General features: G+C 51.8%; 1 protein-coding gene across 6 annotated transcripts in view; it reads right to left on the bottom strand.

The window, feature by feature from the left end:
* Nucleotides 1–5,138: 5,138 nt before the first annotated feature.
* The window catches only part of CMKLR1 (chemerin chemokine-like receptor 1), a 51,783-nt gene continuing 37,937 nt past the window's right edge, over nucleotides 5,139–18,984 (bottom strand). For all 6 annotated transcript variants that reach the window (XM_038575447.1, XM_038575448.1, XM_038575451.1 and 3 more), the window contains 2 exons: nucleotides 12,906–12,981; nucleotides 5,139–12,344 (listed from right to left, as the gene is read on the bottom strand). In XM_038575447.1, the coding sequence (XP_038431375.1) occupies nucleotides 11,244–12,341 (1,098 nt within the window). In that variant the 5' untranslated portion in view covers nucleotides 12,342–12,344; nucleotides 12,906–12,981 and the 3' untranslated portion in view covers nucleotides 5,139–11,243. The remainder of the gene's footprint in view (nucleotides 12,345–12,905; nucleotides 12,982–18,984) is intronic.

The raw sequence follows: 18,984 nt of genomic DNA, 5'->3' as shown, positions 1-18,984 counted from the left end.
GGCTGGGAGTCCCTGCGCTGGCAGAAAGGTTGGCCCCTTTCTGAGGCCCCTCTCTTTGGCTTGTCCATGGCTTTCCTCTGTCGGTGCCTCTTGTACGTGTCTGCACTCAAATATCCCCTTTCTCTAAGGACATCAGTCATACTGGGTTAGGGCCCACCCTAATGACCTGATTTTAACTCAATTACATCTATAAATGTAGATTTACATCTACATTTATAAAGGGTCTGTCTCCAAAGCAGGTCACATTCTGAGGTGCTGGGGGTTAGGATGTCAACACATGAATGAGGGGGGCAATGCAACCCATAACATAGGTGAAGCTTAATTTTTTTGTTTTGTTTTCTGCCAATGTGGGGTGAGGAGTGGGAGGGGTTGGGAGAGACCTTGCAAGTCAGACTATGTGGGCTACAAAGAAATTACATTTTCTTCACATAGCCACATAGCCAGACTGTAGCAAGCATTCAGTGTGCAACCCCAATATATAATTTAGGCAGATTTGTGCAGCCTACTGAATCACTGGCCTGGATTAAGCATGGCCCCCAGAGATAACAAAGCAAATGCTGTCTTGTAGTCCCAGTAAGGGGGGAAACTGGAATCGAACATTGCAACAGCGAGTTCTAACAACTTTTTAAGCACATAATATTTTCTGAGTGCCGTGGTAAGCTCTTTGCATGGATTATTTTACTGAATCCTCCTGCAACCCGACAAGGCTTCTTCTATTAGACTCCCGATCTTTCAAATGGGTAAACTGGGGTTCAGAGAACAACAGTTATTTTTGCCTGATCCAACTGGCCCGATCCCAGAGCCGGCATGTGCGATCACTGCCCACTCCACCAGCCGCTCTTTCCTGAGCTGGGTGATGTCTTCTTAAAGCCTCAAGAACACCTCCCTTTGCTTTGAGGGGAGAAGGGCGTACAGGGAGGGACCCAGAGGCTGAGATAGTGGGCAGCGAGCTCAGGTTAGATCTGTGGGCCACCCAGGGCTTGAGCTCTAGAGAAGCTTCTCCTGGGAGAAACCATCAGGGGATCATAAAAACAACAAAAATATTTCTGAAAAGGAAGTAACCTACATTTCCATCGATAGGAGATTGACTAAATTAACTGTGACACTTCGGCTGGGTCGGCCTGGCAATCAATCAATATTATGTAGGGAAACATTGGATGACCTAATTTAAAAAAAAATGTTATAGAACAGAATATATACACACAAATATTTTTGCTAGATTGATATTGTCGGATAAAAATAGACTAGACAGTAGACCATCAACTGAAAGGCTAGTAGTGATTATACGTGGGTGATCTTGGGGATCATAAGTGATTTTCCTTTCATTTTTCTTTTCATTTTGCTCATTCATATATTTTAATACTTTTTGCCAAAGATCATGCATTACTTAATATAAAGAACAGGAGGAGCTTGTTACTCGCAAGGAATAAAACATTCTGATTTTCTGAGAAAATATTTAATTTCTAAGAGCTGCCCTCCCTCCCCAACCCCCTCTGTAGTTTTTAAACACTCAGATCTGAAAATTTCTGGTTCCTCAAGACAGGAAGGCAAATCTGCAGGCTGATCAATTTACATCTCCTGTCTTCTCTGTGGGAGACGCCACTGGATGCCTGCCCCTAATCCCTTCCCCTTCTTGGGGGTAGAACATGATTGCGTTTGAATGTCCTCTTCTCTCCCATGTGGTTCCTGGGTGGATCCTGATTGGTCTGAGCCATCTCCTTTGCCTGCCACTGATTGGTCCAGCAGCAGCGTGTGAACCAATTCTGGCCAAAGAGATGTGAAGGGAGCTTGCTGGCGGCTCTTGGAACATTCTGAAACCTTCTCTCCCTTCTGGGTGATGTCATGTGCATGGAAACTATCTTATGACCAAGAGAGATGCCATCCTGGGGACAAACCCTAACCTCTGAAGATAGCAGAGCAGAGAGTAGGAAACACATTGCGCCCTTGATGTTATCACTTAGCTGCTGAATTCCCACCTACACATGTTCTCATCGCATGAAGAACACGCCAGACGTTTTGAGTTGAGGTTTCTGTTACTTGCAGCCAAATGCAACCTGACTGATATAATCTTATTTCTTTCAACCTTCACTTGGTTTATTTCACACAGGGAGTCTGAAAATGAATGCCAACCAGCATGGATTATTAGGACTTTTATTTGTGTTATTTCTATATACAGAAAACCAGATACACTGATTTTGTTTCTCTCCTTCTCAAGTTTACAGGGATTGATGTGTCTGAACCAAAATGTGACAAAAGACCAAGCTGTTAAAGGGCGCATATGGTCACGTGTGAGAGCAAGGAACAAAATCACTGGGCATGGGGACTACTGGGTTCTTGCCCTGGCTCACCTCCAATGGATGTGGGACTAACTTCCCTCCCCTGGGCAGGGGTTTGGCTCAACTGACTGCAAGGGCATGATCATCTGCCATATTAAGATTAAATAAGCCATTTCCATCGATCTATCTGCATCCTTAAAGATGCCGTGGCCAGGGGATCAAGACGACAGTTACAATCCAGGATCTAGAAAAGGTGACATTTCAGATGAAAAACCTATTGATCCTATAGTGAGTCTGGAAGGTGACCATGGAACCCCTTCCATTCCAAATTTCTTGTTCTGCCAATCTGCCCGGTTCCTGCAATTCCACCTTGAGCATGCCATTGTCTTGGGTTAAGCATTGCTGTCTCCCTGCTGGTCTTTCAAAGGAGGCAAAGAGCCGTGAGGATCAATCACTGTCCTATTTTGAGGAGTCAGGGAGGGGAGAGCAGTTGCTGACAGCTGCATCCTGGTTCCCAGAATCGATCTCAATTCCCAGCCAAGATGTGAGTTTTCTCTCCCTAACTCCCGAGAGGTTTGAGGCGTTACAACAGAAAGCCCTTCTCTCCATTCTGTACTGATTGCTCTGCACCTAGGTTCTGTAACTCAAAAAGCAGCATACCTAGTGGAGGAGCATAAGAAGCCACAAGGCAACCCAGATGTGGGTTCCAATCCTAGCTCTTATACGTACTAATATGTCATAAGATTTGTGAACATTAGGGCAGTGGCTACTGATGTATCCCCAGAACCCAGCACAGTCCCTGGCACATAGCAGATGCTCAATAAAAATCAATGTGAGGCTATCAGTGTGGTTTTGGGAAATGTCTTCAACCCCTCTGAACTTCAGCGTCTTCGTCTCTAAAGTGAAGATGGTTTTACCCAGCAGGTTTTTATGGAGGATGAAACAAGATGATGGATGTGACATCGCTTCTGGCTGCTTGTCACTGTGCCTGAAAGGCCATCACACATCATTCCTTTCCAATCAAGCACCGGGGTCTGGGCCATCACCGGTGCATAACAAACTGCTTGCCATTGACTAGAAACTCGCCAGCTGTTACCACCCACCAGCCATGGCTGAAACTCCACCCTTTCCCAGCTCCCCATGTGTATGTGACCTTGGGCCACAGCTCCAACATCTGGGAGCCAACCAGAAACCCATTCAGTTATCCAGATATTTGCTGTATGGGCGCCAAACATCTGCACAGTGGGAACCATGGAAAAGATAATCCTGGGGTCCACCTCTCCCAGAATTAGGCATCTGGGTTGTGGGGGTATTCGGGCATCAGGTGTCACTGGACTTTCCGCCCTTAGCATCACCCAGTGCCCACCACAGACCTGGCGCCCAGTTCCTTGCTCCCTCCAGGATTTCTAAGTGGAAGGATAAACACAGGAAGTTTGTGGTCACGGTCCTACCAGCCAAATCCTTAACAGAGTTCTGGTCCGGAAAAGAACTACAAAACAATGCAGGGGCGTGTGGTGGGTGGGAGGGGAGGCATCTGGTTCCTTTATTTTCAGGCTGCAATTAATCAGACAAAGAGGAAAGGGGGAAAAGGCCAGGGGAGATAAAAGCACTGAATGGAAACCTCCTTGGTTTGGGAGTGCTTCTGATGGTATCAGGGCAAGAGCTCCATAGTGGCTTTTCCACGTCTGAACCAAGTGAGCTGGGGGCCTCAGTATCCACATCTGTTAAATGGGGGATTGTCTTCTCCCACACATTTCATCAAGATAGGAAAAAAAGTGTGAGAACACTTTGGAAATTGTGTGCTGCAAATAGTGATCGTCTTTAAACTCGATGATGATGATGATGATTTGAGAAAACCAATGTTAGCTTATGGTAATTTCTCCATGTGCCCAACAAAGGATCATGAGCACGGTTCCTGGGCTGAGCACCGCTCTGGGTGCCGAGGATACAGAGGGGCACCAGACAGACAAGGGCTCCTCCACCCTGATGGAGCTCCCGGCCCCATAGAGGGACAGACTTAAGGCAGCTAAAACAAATACATAAACGTCCAGATGGCAGGAAGTAGTGTAATGGATGGAAAAGGGGGTCTGGTAGTGAATAGGGATGGGGCTGCTTTACCTGCAGGGAGGGCTCGGGAAAGGGCTCACTCAGGAGAGGCTGGGACCTGAAGGAGGAGAGGGATCCGGCCATGCCTTCAGCAATCTGGGAACAGCCAACGCAAAGGCAGGGCGGGATGCCTGGGTCGGGAGCAGTAGATGCTGAGGATGGAGGAGGCAGTGCCGAGCCTCTAGGGCTTTGTAAGCCCCTGTTAAGGGGTTTGTCTTGCTGTGCTCTGTGATGGAAGCTCACTCTGGCTGCTTCATGGAGCGTGGGTCATGGGGAGTGAGGCTAGAAGCGTGGAGACCAGTGGGGAAGCTGATGTACTTCCATATGAAAGTGGGTGATGTATGCGAGCCCTACACTTGCTAAGTGCTTATGTGCAACATCTCACTGAATCCTCACGACAGCCTTGTGAGCTCCAGATTCTTCTTATACCCATCTTACAGATGAGAAAATGGAAGCTTTGGAGATGTTGAGTTTCTTGTCCAAGTCATAAGGCATTAACCCGCTGATGTAAGTGGTGGAGCTGGGATCTAAGCCTGAGCATTCTGACGCCTGAGCCCATGTGACCCATGTGTCATAGCCATCAAAATCCCCTTGAGTCAGGCGACAGGGCTGGGATGACCCCTGGGAGTCCTTCCTGAGATGCTGCTTTTCTACTTCCCTCTGAGTTGTTCTCTTGAATCAGATTGAAGCCCCCAGACTTGATTCTGTCCAGAGCACCAAAGGAGGTGGGGAGCCACTCCTGCAGACACTGTGAGCTAATTCATGAATTTTAAATTTTATTTAAGAATTTACTTTTCAAAATACTTTTATTAAGGCATAACTTACTACAGTAAAGTGCAGTAATCATATATGTATAGACAAATGAGGTTTGATGTATAAAGATAGCCACATCACAACCACTACCACCTAGATCCAGATAGCATCGTCACCCATCTGTAGGATGACTGTGAGGGATAACATTCATGCCCCAAATATGGCATGTCTCTGCCTTGTACCAGGGTTTTCCAAGGCCTCCTGCCTTCCCTTTACAGGATCCTGCTGGAAATGCCCCCAGTGCCCCTCAGATCCTGGGCAGGGGTGGTTTCAGGGTAGATTAGCACCAGACTATGAAAAGAGTAGCTCAGTGAATGCCCAGGTCTCTAGAATAGTGGGTGGTATGGGATCTCACATCCCAGCAGTGAGTGAGCTGGGAGGTCCTGCTTCCAACTGCAAAGAGCCTCAGTTTCACCATCTGTAAATGGCGGGCAGGGGCGGGGCGGGGGGGTTGAGAAGGGATGTGGTTTTTAAGATTCCCGGGGCTGTGAGGAAATGACAAGCCCATCCAGACAGCATTTCCTTCCTCCGAGAGGAAAAAGCAATCAGTCAAATCCCCCCCACTCCCACCTCCTTAAGATCTAACACTGGATCGGGAGCATATGCTTGCCTTCCTCTCTCCAGGGAGGGATCTCGTTAGAGGATAGTTTGTGTTTGCAAGTTGCTTTCGAGTCAAACACACTTGGGTTTGAATCCTAGCTCTGTCACTTACTAGCTGTGTGACCTGTGTGATGCCAGGCAAGACGTCACACCTCTCTGAACCTTCATTTCCTCATTTGGAAGTGGGGAGAGGAATGGCTCCTACCACAAAGGTGGTCGTAAGGATTCATCAAGTTAATACAACCAAAACACTTGGAAGATACCCAACCCCTGGGCATGCTCCATTAATATGACCTATTATTATTGTGAGTATTGCTTTCTTGAAGCTTTGGGCACAAAGTAAGCATCCTATACACCTGTGCTTCTTCCATCCTTTACCACCTTTTCTCTTTGCCTCCTCCTGCCGGTTCACCAGGACTCTAGAGCAATAGCTGGCAGCCTTCCAGGGGGCAGTGGCGGGGGCGGGTGGGGTGGGAAGAGACTTCTGGAAGATCCCCAGGACAGAGCTCGGGTGACCTCCAAAGTCAAACCCTAGTCCAAGCACTCAGAGTCTTGTCTGCATAAATTCCCCACAGCCACCACCCGCAAAGTGCAGCATTAATGTGCCTCCGATCTTCTTAGGTTAATATATGTATTATTTATAGGGCTTTATTATGTGCTCAGAGGACTCCCCTGAGAAATGTAATTGTGCATTGGGAGGTAAATTTGAATAATATTTACAATTAATTTCCATCAATAAAGCAATGCACCGAGGCCTTTGTGCAGCTGAAACGGCCCTGGGTTGGCTTCCCGCTAACCACTCCCCTGAGAAAGCTTGGGTAGCTTGTAAGCATCTCTAGGATAGTCCACTTCTCTTGAGCTCTACCTCTGCTCCCACTGCACTCACCTGTAGCTGCCCCAGTCTCCTGGCTTCCCCTTCTCCCCTGCCCCAGCCTGTCCTGCCCAGAGCAGCACCCCCCACCCACCCACCCGCATTGGGCATCATTGCAACATGCGGATCTGAGCAGGTCGCTGCCCTGCACGTGGCCTGTGCTGCCCTCCTCTCCATCCTGTCTGCTCTGTGCTCTGCCTACACCCTCTGCTGTGGCCCCAACCCCCTTCAGTCCCTCGCCATCACTGTCCCCTTCCATGCTGTTCCCACCCCCTGGAACACCCTCTCCGGCACCCCTCCCCACTGCCCACCATTGAATCAGCACCTACCTGTCCTACACATCTCAACTCAAACGTTGCTTGCCCAAGGAGGTTTCCCTGGTCTTTGGGCAGGGTCAGATCTCTCTATAATATGTGCTGCTTAGTGTGGTGGTTTCCCACCGAGGGTGCGGTTTTAAAAAAATTATTGGCTGTCTCTCCCACTAAGCTATGAATGACCTCTTAAGGACAGAGACTGTGCATCCCCTGATCATCCTTGCATTCCCAGTGCCCACCACAGGGCCTGGCAAACAGAAGGTATTAAATAGATTTTTATGGAATAGGTGAATGGGTGGATATAGAATCATTATGTAAATCGGTTGGGTGGGTGGATGGTTGTTGGGTGGGTGGGTGGGTGGGTGAGTGGATGCATGTTGGTGTGAATGGGTGGATGCTATCTTGAGCCAGTTACTAACAATCTACTGCCTTCGGTTGCTAAGAAATTGAAATAAGTGAAGGGAATGCTTTTTAAAATGCAGATTCTTTGATGTCCTAAATTTGGGGAATGGTAGGGAATTTTGGGCTTCCTCCTGCTGCCTCACAACACTGCTGTGTGACTTTGGATAGCGCACTACACGTCTCTGAGCCTCACCTGCTGCTCTGTGAGGTGAATGAGGAAGGCAAGAGTGTTTTGGAGGGCAGGAATGTCTGGCACAGAGCCCCACTCTTGCCTCAGTCTCTTTATTCAAAAGCAATTTTGTCCTCAAAGGGAGAAAGCAAGCAAGCCCCTTCCTGAGTTATTTCATGGTTGGATAAGTGGTTTCGTGGTTCCCCCTGGTCCTGGGTACCACCCGCAGCAGCAATTTTCCAAATCCAGGGTTTGGCAGCCACAGAACCTGGGGGCACTCTGGCTCCAGCCAGAGCACAGCATGCCAGGGAGGAACAGGAGAGGGAAGGGCTGGGGTATCAGGGGCCACCTCCATCCAAGCAAATACCAACTCTGTTTGCAGCAAAGGGAAGCTCTCGGTTCCCTCATCTGTGAAAGGGAAAGGCCCTCATGGCTCTCACTGTTGGATTCCCTCCTCTCCACCCAGCCTGGCCCCTGAGCCCTCCAGAGCTGACTTCAGGGGCAGGCTTAACCCAGACTCTTTCCTCTGACTTCAGCCAACACCACATCCAGGTCACTGTCCCCTCCTGAGCCCCTCCTCCATCCTTTTGCTCCCTCTCCCCCCATCCCGTCCCTCTCTCTCTCCTTCCTCCCACAGACTGAAGAAGCAGGGAGCTCAGGCAGCAGCACGGTTCAAAGCCTGGCTCTGCCGTTTACTAGCTGTGTGACCCTGAACAGGTGGGGTCTGCAATCCCAGCCTCCCTTTCTGCATCACCCATGTGGCTCTGCTGGTCCTCTTCTCATTTTGGGGTCTGATGAGATTGTGATCACCTGACACACAGTAGATGCTTAATAAATGCCAGACTCTTGCTTTCTCTCTATTCTGCATTTCCTCTGTGCTTCCCGCTCTCCGGCCTCCCAAACACCACCTTCACTTCTTGTCTTTATGCCTGCTTCCCCGTGAGCCCTCAGTGCCTCCCCCCACCCAGGAAGCAGCACTGACACCCCATTGGCCTGGTCCTGGCCCCAAAGGGGGCCTCTCAGGCACAAAGCACGTTGGCTGCGGGTGGAGTGAACCACAGGACTTTTGTATGAATGACCTGTGAGATCCTCGGAAGAAGCTGCAGGGAAAAGATTCAGGAGGATATCATGGTTGCATTTAAGTATTTAATGGGAAACTCCTGGTGGGGCAGCCAGAAAGAGGCCTGACCCCAAGGAGGAAACAGCTGGTTTGGATTTCACTCCTGTTCATCAACTTCTCCAATGACAAAATGATTTCCTGGCTCCGGGACCTGGCCTGGCCTGCACGCAGCCCAGGAAGAGTGGGGGACCCAGCCAGAGCAAGTAGCACCCGGGGGATCAGAGCCTGAGTGGCTGATGACCGTCTCTGGGGCCTGGAACCTGTCCTACACTGTCTTATGCCTTACTTGCTTTACCTGTGAAGTTGGGGAGGGGGTGACAAGGGGCACTGGGCAATATTTCAAGCTCCCTTTTTGCTCTCAGATGGTCCAAGTTCAGATTTCTTAAAGCCATTGGTCGCCCTTCTTGGGGTTAATTCAGAGCTGCCTCATCATAAGCACAATGACCCAAGGAGAGAAGGAACAGTCTGTCTCTTAATGAGGTGTGATTACCAAACAGCTCATGGCCTTGGGAAGTTGTCCAGAGCTGTGTAGACATTACATCTGTTCATTGCATCTTGTCAGGGAATCAGCTTCACAACAGCAGCACTTGGAAGGGAAGAGGATGTGGACACTCGGAGGCTACATGGCCTCGGGCCCACCAGTGACTGCCTCCGGCCTGGCTGCTTTGCCCCCACTGCCCTCCCTGGAGCTCTCAGGGGGTTCAGGAGATGGAAACCCTGGTGGGCACGTGTGGAGGGATGTCGGGGAACTAGAGGCCAAGTGTGCTTTCTTTGCCATGTTGGGTCATTTTGGAAAACCATTTGCAAAGCTGGCTTATAAGTCATGAAGGTATTTACAAGAATCTGCTGAGGAATCAATATTTATGGTCAAACCCCCAAGCTACTCTTCAGACCCTGATTCTGTAGCCTTATTCGATCCAGACAGACCTCGTTTCAAATCCAGGTTCTGGCAGAGATCAGCTGGACGCCCTCAGGGAAGTAACTCAACCTCTCTGAGCTTCAGCTATACCTCATATGTAAAAGGGAAGTAATAACTGTACCTAACTCAGGGCTGCCGGGAGGAATAAATGAGATAACGCATCAAAGTGTTTAGCATAGGGGGTGCTAAATAAATGTAAGCTATCATGACATTCTAGAATATTCTCAATAGATACATTTGCCATTAAAAAAAATCCAACAACAACAAAAAAGGTTCTGGAGCCAGACAGAGCTGGGTTCACATGTTAACTCTGCTTCTACTGCGAGTCTCTGGGTGAGTTACTTACTTCCCATCCTCCCTGCCCCCCACCCCCGAACTGAGCCTCAGCTTTGTCATTTGTATATGGGACAGTGACACCCTGGCATAGGAGGGTATTGGTCCTAGTTGAGAAAAGGCAACAAGGCTGCACCAGGAGAGGCTCCACGCCTGCAGCACCCCACGGCCTGCATCTCGGGAGCACAGCACAAGGCGTCAGTTTCCAGGCCCTGCTGAGTTCAGAGACTGAGCACTGGGACACGCTCTTCACCTTGCGTGGCACTCCCAGGTTGATTCCCGAAGCTGGTTTGAGCAAGGCTTTGAGGAAGCTGAGGAGCAAGAGAGGCCCTCCTTCTCTGGGCCTCCGCCCTGGAGAGTTTTATTCTGAGCACTTGTAGCCAGAGTCAGTGGACCAGGGAAGGGACAGTCCCCATGATGGGGTGGAAGCTACAGGTGTTGCTGACCGCTGTGACCCAGCCCTGCCTGAGGCGACAAATGCCAGGTGAGAGCAGGGCTGGCGGGGAGGGGCTGGCACCACCCCGATCCCCGAAATAGCTGTGTCCCAAAGCACCATGACCCTGGGAAGTTCTAAGGTGAGGACCTGCAGGCTGCCTCCTTTGAGGGCCTTAGCCCTCTCCCTCCTCCGCTTCCCCAGGCCCCAAGTCCTTATGGTGGCCCCACGTGTCTTGCCTTCATGGAGAGCCCACATGGCCTCTCAGGACCTGTTCTCTGTGTTCCCAGCTGATCTGAAAGCCAAATCCATGGTTCTGGCCATGCACGAGCTCGTATGTCCCTTTCCCCTCCCTCCCTGGTAACCTGTGCATCTTCACTTTCCCAACCCAGAGCAATGGTGTGGGTGGTGGGATTTCTGGCTGGTTGGTGATAGAGGCAAATGGGCTGAGGTGTGATTGGCATCACACAGAGTCTGCTCCAACCTCCCCTTGCTCCTACCAGGAGAAGACACCCTGCAGAGTGTTTGACATTCCAGGGGAGCACACAGTAGGTAGCTTTATCCCTCTGTCTTATTCTCATCCCAGTTCATGGCAGTGACTTTGAGAATTCTCCTGTTTTTGCTTTGTGTTGGCCAAGGCTGGTCTCCCAAGAAGTATGGGATTCTGGTGTAAGTTGGAGAGCGTCATGGCAATGCTCTGTCCACCTTGCCTCTTGAAGAAAGGAGTTTGAAGCCCTGGACTCCCAGCTCAAAACACTGGTCAGCCCCCTGCAGACTACAGTGGGCATGGGTGGATATTGAAGATGTTTCTGCCCTGGTCTTGAGAAGCCAGAGCTTTGGGCCTTCAAGGCTGGAATGTCTGTCCATTGGGGGTTCCCCGCAGAGCTTCAAAGCATGCTGGTCTCCCTGTCATTCATCGATGACATCTTGGTAAAGCTCCTGTGGCTGGGGTAGGAGGAGTGGACCGTGTCCTCGCTCAGAGCATTGACCAAGCGGGAGAAGAGGGCCACCTTGAACTTCTTGAAGTCCTGGCCCATGAAGACATACAGAATGGGGTTCATGCAGCTGTTGGCAATGGCAATGGCCGTGGCCAGGGGCAAGCCCAGGCTGAAGACAGAGCCGGGCATGGCGGCGTGGTGTAGCTCCAACAGGTAGAGCATGTGGTAGGGGCACCAGCAGAGGAAAAAGGTGGTGATGATGGTCACGATGACCTTGAAGGGCTTCCTGGTCTTGGCCAGGCGGTTGCGCCGCAGCTTGCAGACGATGGTGAAGTAGCAGGCTGTGATGATGAGCACGGGGACCAGGAAGCCACAGAGGAAGCGGGTGACGGTCACCACCATGTGCCGGCTGAAGCCCACGGGGTCCAGGCGGGAGTGGGCAGGCCACGGCGCGGAGCCGGACGCAGACAGGCTGAAGTTGTTAAAGCAGGATATTTTCTCGTGCACGAGGGCTGTGTCCCGGAATATGAGGGACGGGGAGCTCAGGAAGAAAGCCAGGACCCAGATCAGCGCGCAGGCCACGGAGGCCAGCCGCACGCTGCGGTGGTTCTGAGACCAGACGGGGAGGAGCACGGAGATGCAGCGGTCGAAGCTGATGGCGGTCAGCAGGAAGACGCTGGTGTACATGTTGTGGATGAGCAGGAAGTTGCTAATCTTGCACATGGCCGTCCCAAAAACCCAGTGGTAGTCCATGGCGGCGTAGGCGATGTGGATTGGGAGGAAGATGTTGAACAGGAAGTCCGCCACGGCCAGGTTGAGGAACCAGACGGCGTTCACCGTCTTCTTCATCTTGAAGGTAGCGATGATGATCACCAGCCCGTTGCCCAGGATCCCGAGGAAGCAGACGATGCTGTAGACCACCACCAGGAAGATCCTGGCCACCTTGCCTTCCAGGGGAGAAGACTCATCCAAAACCATGATGGGGTCAAAATCATCCGAGTACTCATCGTCGTAGGTGAGGGAGGTGTTGTAATCCTCGTCCCCCATTCTCTGCGAGGGGAGACAGGGGTCAGTAGGGGGACCGTGACTGGAACTGGCTCCAAGAGCTTGGCCAACACCAGCCGGGTTGACATCTGCTCTGCCTGACTCTGAGCAAGGCAGGTTCGGTATCCTGACAGCTTAACTACTTACTTAACTACAAACCCCATTTTACAGATGGGGAAGCTGAGGTCTGGAGAGCCAGTTACTTGCCCAAGGTTATACAGTGGGCAAGAGGTGGAGCCAGGAGCCACACCCCTGCTTCAGAGTCTCTCTTCCTGACAACGCTGTTTGCTGCCTGTCTGGGCCCCCCCCACTAACCACCCCCCTGTCTGCTAACCCCCCCCCACTCTAGCGAGGGAGACAAGCATTTGTCAGATTCCTCAAATCATGGTAACATCACAATGATGCTCGGTGTCATGAAAGAGGGGTGCATAGTGCTGGGAACTTGGTTCTGGGCATGTTTCCCAAACCCAGGAAATGGCCATGCTGGCATTCTCTGCCCCCACCTCATCATGGGTCCCACATTGGTGCCCTTTGGAGGCAATTGTTCAGCCTGCAAAAGCCCCTCACCGTTCACTGTTAGGGTGTCCGAGGCTCTCCGATGGGGGTCCTTGGCCAGTCAGTGCCTGGGCACAGCTAGAAACACCTGCAGGAAAGGATGAAGAGACAGCGGTTGGATCCAGGTCTGAGTCAGCGGGCGGGGGGACTCAGAGCGAAAGAGAAGATCTGTGGTCGTCACCCCCGATTTACAGAGTTGAGGAAGCAGAGGTTCAGAAAGGCTAAGTGATGCCCAAGGGTGGAGGCTGGGAAGTGGTGGAGCCCCTCGAACCCAGATGAACTGCCAGGGCCTTCGTCCCCAGCCCCACCCCAGCACACCCACAGATGGGGGCGTGAGTCACGGGCGGGTGCAGGGAAGGCACAGGGCAGAGTGTGCAGATGGCTCGATGCAAGTCTGCTGCCAGGGCAGACCCAGAAAACACCATTCCAGTTGCCTGGAAGACAGAAGAGGAACAGCCCTGAATACCCACTATGTGCCAAGAACTATATAATTCCTTCATTTTGTCTTCCCAGGTCTCTTTGAGGCAGGTGTGGTGCCTCTTGCTTCGGATCTGGGGAACGGAGACCCAGAGAGAGAGAAGCATCCTTCTCACTGGGTGTTCCCTGAGCCCCCTGGATCACACACAGACCCGCTGTCACAACAGTCTGGGGAGGAGACAGACATGAACACATTCGCTAACCACCTACCATGTGCCAGACAACTTAAGTGGCACTTTGGCCAATTCCCATAACAACTCTGTTGGGGATTTTCCCAATCTAAGGAAGAACAAGCTGAGATTCAGGGGAGTCATCAAGCTTGGGACGTCTTGGAGGCGGGCTCATAGGCACGGTTCAAACCCAAGCACTGGGAAATCAGTTCAGTGCTGGCACACAGTAAACCCTCAAAGAATATTAATGATTCCATTAGGGCTCCGGGGGTAAACCACTGAATTCCAAGCCGGGATTTGAACCCAGGGCTCTGGGTTCCAGCCCATGCACCTTCCACCAGCCAAGTTCTTCCCATCCTGACACATGGGCTCCAAACTGGCCAGACTGCCAATCGATGCTTCATTATAGATAACTCCAACCTTCCACCGTGTGCATGGATTGCTGGTCCTTTAATGGGTTCAAGGTTGTATTTTATTTCAGAGAAGTCATCTTTCGCTTTTATTAAATAAAAGCCACTTGGACAATCCCTTTGAGAATCGTGGGTTCAAGAGACTCAGAATTCAAGTATCACCCCACTTGGGTGTCCTCCTCCTCTGCAGGTTGGGGGGATATTCTAGAGGTGCCCAGTGAGGGATCCTCCAGGGATTCCTGTGGTCCTGGAATGCAGAGGGAAGGTGGGAACCGTGTGTGTCTCCCGCCCTTGCCCGTGACTGGGGGCAATGTGACTGGTGTTCATGACAACGCCTGCCAGGGACTGTGCCCAGCGTTTACCATAGCCAGCCTTGCCCTGAGGGGGGCCAATGAGGCTGAAGGTGATGAAGACTCTGGGCAGGGGGAAGGCAGTCAGAATGTGAACCAGGTCTGCAGAACCAGGGTTCTCACCATCGCCTTATGCTGCCCCCCAAATCACGGTCTGATGACTGCCACCAAGTGTGTCCTTGAGGATGAAATGACTGTGTCCACACTCCCTGTGCCGGGCTGTGCAGGCCCCAGGGACGAGAAAATGGCTTCCCTGGGGTCCCATCCCACAGGGGCTCACAGCCAGTCACAAGGCACAAGACAGAGGCGCTCTGGGGCTGGTGCTAGGCCAGGAAGCCCGAAGACCCCTGGAGGGGGCGTTCCCCAGCCTGGGCATTGGTCCTATGCTGCTTGGGGGAGTCTCAAGCGGAGTCTGAGCTGAGTTTTAAAGGACAGCCCTGAGCACAGAGGCTGAGGGGACATGCCAGGCGGCTCCCCGCCCCGAGCATGCCTCCCTCGTTGGCAGTGGGGGGCGGGGGAGCCCCAAGAGGAGGGTGAAGAGGAGTGGGGATCCAGCGCTTTGCACAGCGTCTACAGAGATGCCCTGGACACAGATAGCGTCATGTCTGGCTCTCCGGCGGGGCTGGGAGCAGCTCAGGGTCACAGGCCATGTCTCCTCGTCTTGGAGCAGGGATGGGGCTTGGCAGGCTGAGGCGGTACAGGGTGGTGCTGACATCCTCTGGGCATGTCCATCCATCCACCCCCTCAGCCTGCGAGGAATTGGGTGAGTCAGTGTCCCCAGTTGGTGTGTGCCCTCGCCCTGAACCCCTCGGCCCTCCCAGGAGAGTGTTTCAACACAGGCCTGCCCTCCACCTGTCCCAACACACATCCCCCTGCCCTGAGCCCGTTTCTGCGCAGCCTGGGCACTACAGGGGAGGGGTCAAGGACATAGACTCAGGAGCCCTGCCAGGCTGCCAGCTCCCAAAGCCTGGGGCTGCATGAACCTCCGGTGACCTCGTGCAAGTCCGTTAGCTTCACTGCACCTCAGTTGTCCAATCTCTAAAATGGGTGTGATGGTCACAGTTTCTAATTCATGGAATGGCTGTGAGGCTTGAATATCCCATGTAAAGTTCTTAGAACAGGGAAGGCACTATGCTGTGACAGTTGCTGCTGTGTCCCAGGATTCCACCCTTAAGTGTCTCCTAAAACGGCCTTTACCTGGGACGGTAGGAGGGGCCGGGAAGGCTGCAGGACCACTGTGGTCCTGCCTACCTGTCTCCCCATTTCTGGGCTCAAGGGCAGATCAAGGGCAACACAGGCCAGGATTTTGCTTCTCTAAGCTCCAATCCCTTGGTCTCTCAAATAAAAGTAAGAAAGCCTCCCTCATGTTGTTGGGTCAGGTGAGGCGACCGTGAACCCTTGGCCAATTGTAAACTATAAAGAGCTATAAAATTCTAGTTATTTGCATTTCTTAAACAAATACTCAGGAGGCATCTGAAGACAGTGCATGCAACCATAGCTCCTGATCCATCGTAGGCGTATACCAACATGCCAACGTCACTTGAGCCCTCAGTACATGCCAAACGCTGCTCTGCCAGGCTCCGTGTGATGCTCCCAGCAGCCCTGAGGGGGTGACTCTAACTTGCAGGTGCAAAAATGGAGGTTCAGAGAGGTGAGCAACCCGCCCAAGGCCACACAGCTGGGAAGTCAGATCTCCAGGGACCCCCCAGTGAGCAGTGTCTGGGGCTCCCCCTGCTTCCCTGAGGGATTAGCAGTCCCCAGTCCTGCCACTCACTCTTCGGAGCTCTCTAAGCCTTAGCTTTGAATCCAGAGGGCTCAGATCCCCATCACATTTTTTATTCTCCTCTGGAGCTGCCTTCCCCGGAGCTACCTTGCCAGGTTTCCCTTCACTTTTCCTTCAAGATGTCTGGAAGGGACTCCACTTGAGAATCACACTTGCGATGCCATGTGTATCTTGGTCTGTGACCCACTACCCACCCACTGCCCACCGCCTCTCTTGGGTGCCCTTTCTGAAGCCCCCTGCTCAGTGAGAAATGCCCAGGAGAATTTAGGGTAAAGAACATTGCTTCCCCTGAGGAACTGGGCTGTTTCCTCATTCCTAATAATCCATATTCTACAACTGATCACATTTCCCTTTTCGATGTGGCCACAGGGAAGCTCAGAATCATATTTGCAGGTCAAAAGCAGCAGCCACATTAACCCTGCTGGTCCTCAACCTTCTGAATTGGTTTTGGTTTCTTCTTATGTCTATATCCAGCTATTCTTTCTATTGCTTTTAGATCCTGGTGATAAATAATCATTGATTGGGTGCACACAATAGCCTGAACACTGTATAAATGCTTTCATTGCATTAGCTCATACATCCCCAGGAAGCCCCGGGAGTCGTTCTGCTGTCACTCCCAACGTAAAGGCGAGGAAGTGAGGCTATTGTCACCCAGTTGGAAAGTGGCCAATTCACACCAGGATGATCAGACTTTGAGCCCTGCCCCTAACCACTTTGCTTTCCAGAAGAGGGAGCACTTCTTTCCACATCTGTTCCCACCCCTCCTTGTGCCTTAGGGCATCCAGCTCCATCTTCTGGGGCACCTCCTCATTGCTCCCCTTTCCCTAGCCCCCCAAGGAATCCACATTCCTCAGTCTCAGGACATCTGGTGGAGGTCCAGGGCACATCGTTCATCATAGCCTAGGCAGGCAGGTGAGCCTGTGGCCAGCTCCCCCTTTCCACCCTCAGCTCCCCAGAGAGCCCAGGGAGCAAATGAGCTGCTCTGGATCGCTCCCACATTCAGCCTGTGAGCCTGAACGTACATGCATTTGGAACTGGACCTTGAACTGGGCTGCTCTGAGGCCCCTGGGACACTCTCAAGGCCACTGTCCCGAGACATGTATGGGACATGTACGAAGGAAAGGATGGCTTTTTATTTTTATTTTTATTTTTATTTTTTTTATTTATTTTTTTTTTTGCCTTAGCTCACCTCCCCCCAGCAGCCCTGAGAAGCAGGCAGGGCAAGTGTTATCATCCCCATTTTGCAGGTTATGAAACAGAGGCCCAGAGAGGAGAAACAACTTGTTCAGGTGTGATCTTATCTTGGACCTTCCGGCCTCCAGACCGGTGAGAATGACTGTTGTTCAGCCTGGTAGCCTCTGGCATTCTGCTACAGTAGCAGCCTGGACCAGGCCTGAGCCCTCTCTAGGGCTCCACAGTGATCCCAGTGTAGTGGGGCGGGCCTGAGGACCAATGCTGGGGCTGCTGCGAGGCTTGAGTAGGTGGAGTATGTTCCGGTGCTTGGGCACTGCCTGGGGCGCAGAAGCTCCCCACTAGTAACTAACAGAGCACCTCCCATGTGTTGGACAGTGGGCCGCACACTTCACGCACACCTCACCTACCCCCTACAACAGCCCTGCGGGGGCTGAGACATGATTATACCCACTTACAGATGGGGACACTGAGGCACAGGGAGGCAAAATAAAGTCTGTGAAGCACTGTACACCTCTGTAGGGCCTAAAGCCACTGTTGTCTTTGTCACTGTTGCTGTTGTGTGTGGGCTGGGGTGGGGGCAGCCAGAATCAGCATCCACTAGAGTTTTCTGTCCATACCTGCTTCTGACACCACTGCTCCCTTCATCTCCACTCTGGCCAGCAACCAGGCATCTCCCTGTGATGCTGACCATGTCCTACCCGATGCCACCCAATACCCCCAAAAGGTCCACAGGACAACAGGCGCTCATTCTTCACCAGCTCCTAGCTCAGTGCCTGGCACACAGCGAGCACTTAGAAAGCATATGTGGCATTAATTGCTGGCATCGTAATTTACTAGACACTTCTGTGTGGCAGGTGCCAAGCCATTAGAAATGTCACAGGTGGGATGCCTGGACGGCTCAGCGGTTGAGAGTCTGTCTGCCTTCAACTCAGGTCGTGATCCCAGGGTCCTGGGATTGAGTCCTGCAACAGGCTCCCCCTCTGCCTGTGTCTCTGCCTCTCTCTGTGTGTCTCTCATGAATAAATGAATGAAATCTTTACAAAAAAGAAGGAAAAAAGAAATGTCATAGGAAGAGTCCTGCAGGGGTAGGGGTGTCCTTCTCTCCCAGAGCTTTGGAAACAGGGAGCGGCATGCCTACTGTAGTGGTCAGCTTGGGCTGCTGTGCTGAAGGACCACGGGCTGGACAGTTCACACAAAAGATGTTGATTTCCTTACAGTTCTGGGGGCTCTAAGTCCAGGATCAAGGTGTTGGCAGGACTGGCTTCTTGGAGGGTCCCCCTCCCTGGCTCATACACAGCCACCTCCTCCCTGCGTCCTACGTAGTCTTCGCTCTGTGTGTATCTGCGCCCTGATCTCTTCTTATAAGGAGCACAGTCATGAGGGATTAGGGCCCACCCTCATTTTACCCTAACCACCTCTTTAGAGACCCTGTCTCCAAATACAGTCACATTATAAGGTACTGGAGTTTACAGTGAACATATGAATTGGTGGGAGGGGGGCAATATAATTCAATCTATAACACCTATGTGTTGTCATTATTGTTAGAAACCTAGCATTGCTATTTGTGGTTCCCTCAGATGGCTTACTCTGAGCTTGGGAGGTCTTATCCCCAGCTCTCTGCCCCATGGCCTCACCCATGCTGGGGCCCAAGCCCCCTTGTTACAATGGGTTATACACACAAATGCAGACATAGACACACACATGCAC

The sequence above is a fragment of the Canis lupus genome, chromosome 26, assembly GCF_011100685.1.
Source record: "Canis lupus familiaris isolate Mischka breed German Shepherd chromosome 26, alternate assembly UU_Cfam_GSD_1.0, whole genome shotgun sequence".
NCBI classification, from domain to species: Eukaryota; Metazoa; Chordata; class Mammalia; order Carnivora; family Canidae; genus Canis; species Canis lupus.
Note: the sequence above shows the minus strand (reverse complement) of the source record. Positions and strands in the feature narration are given on the sequence as shown.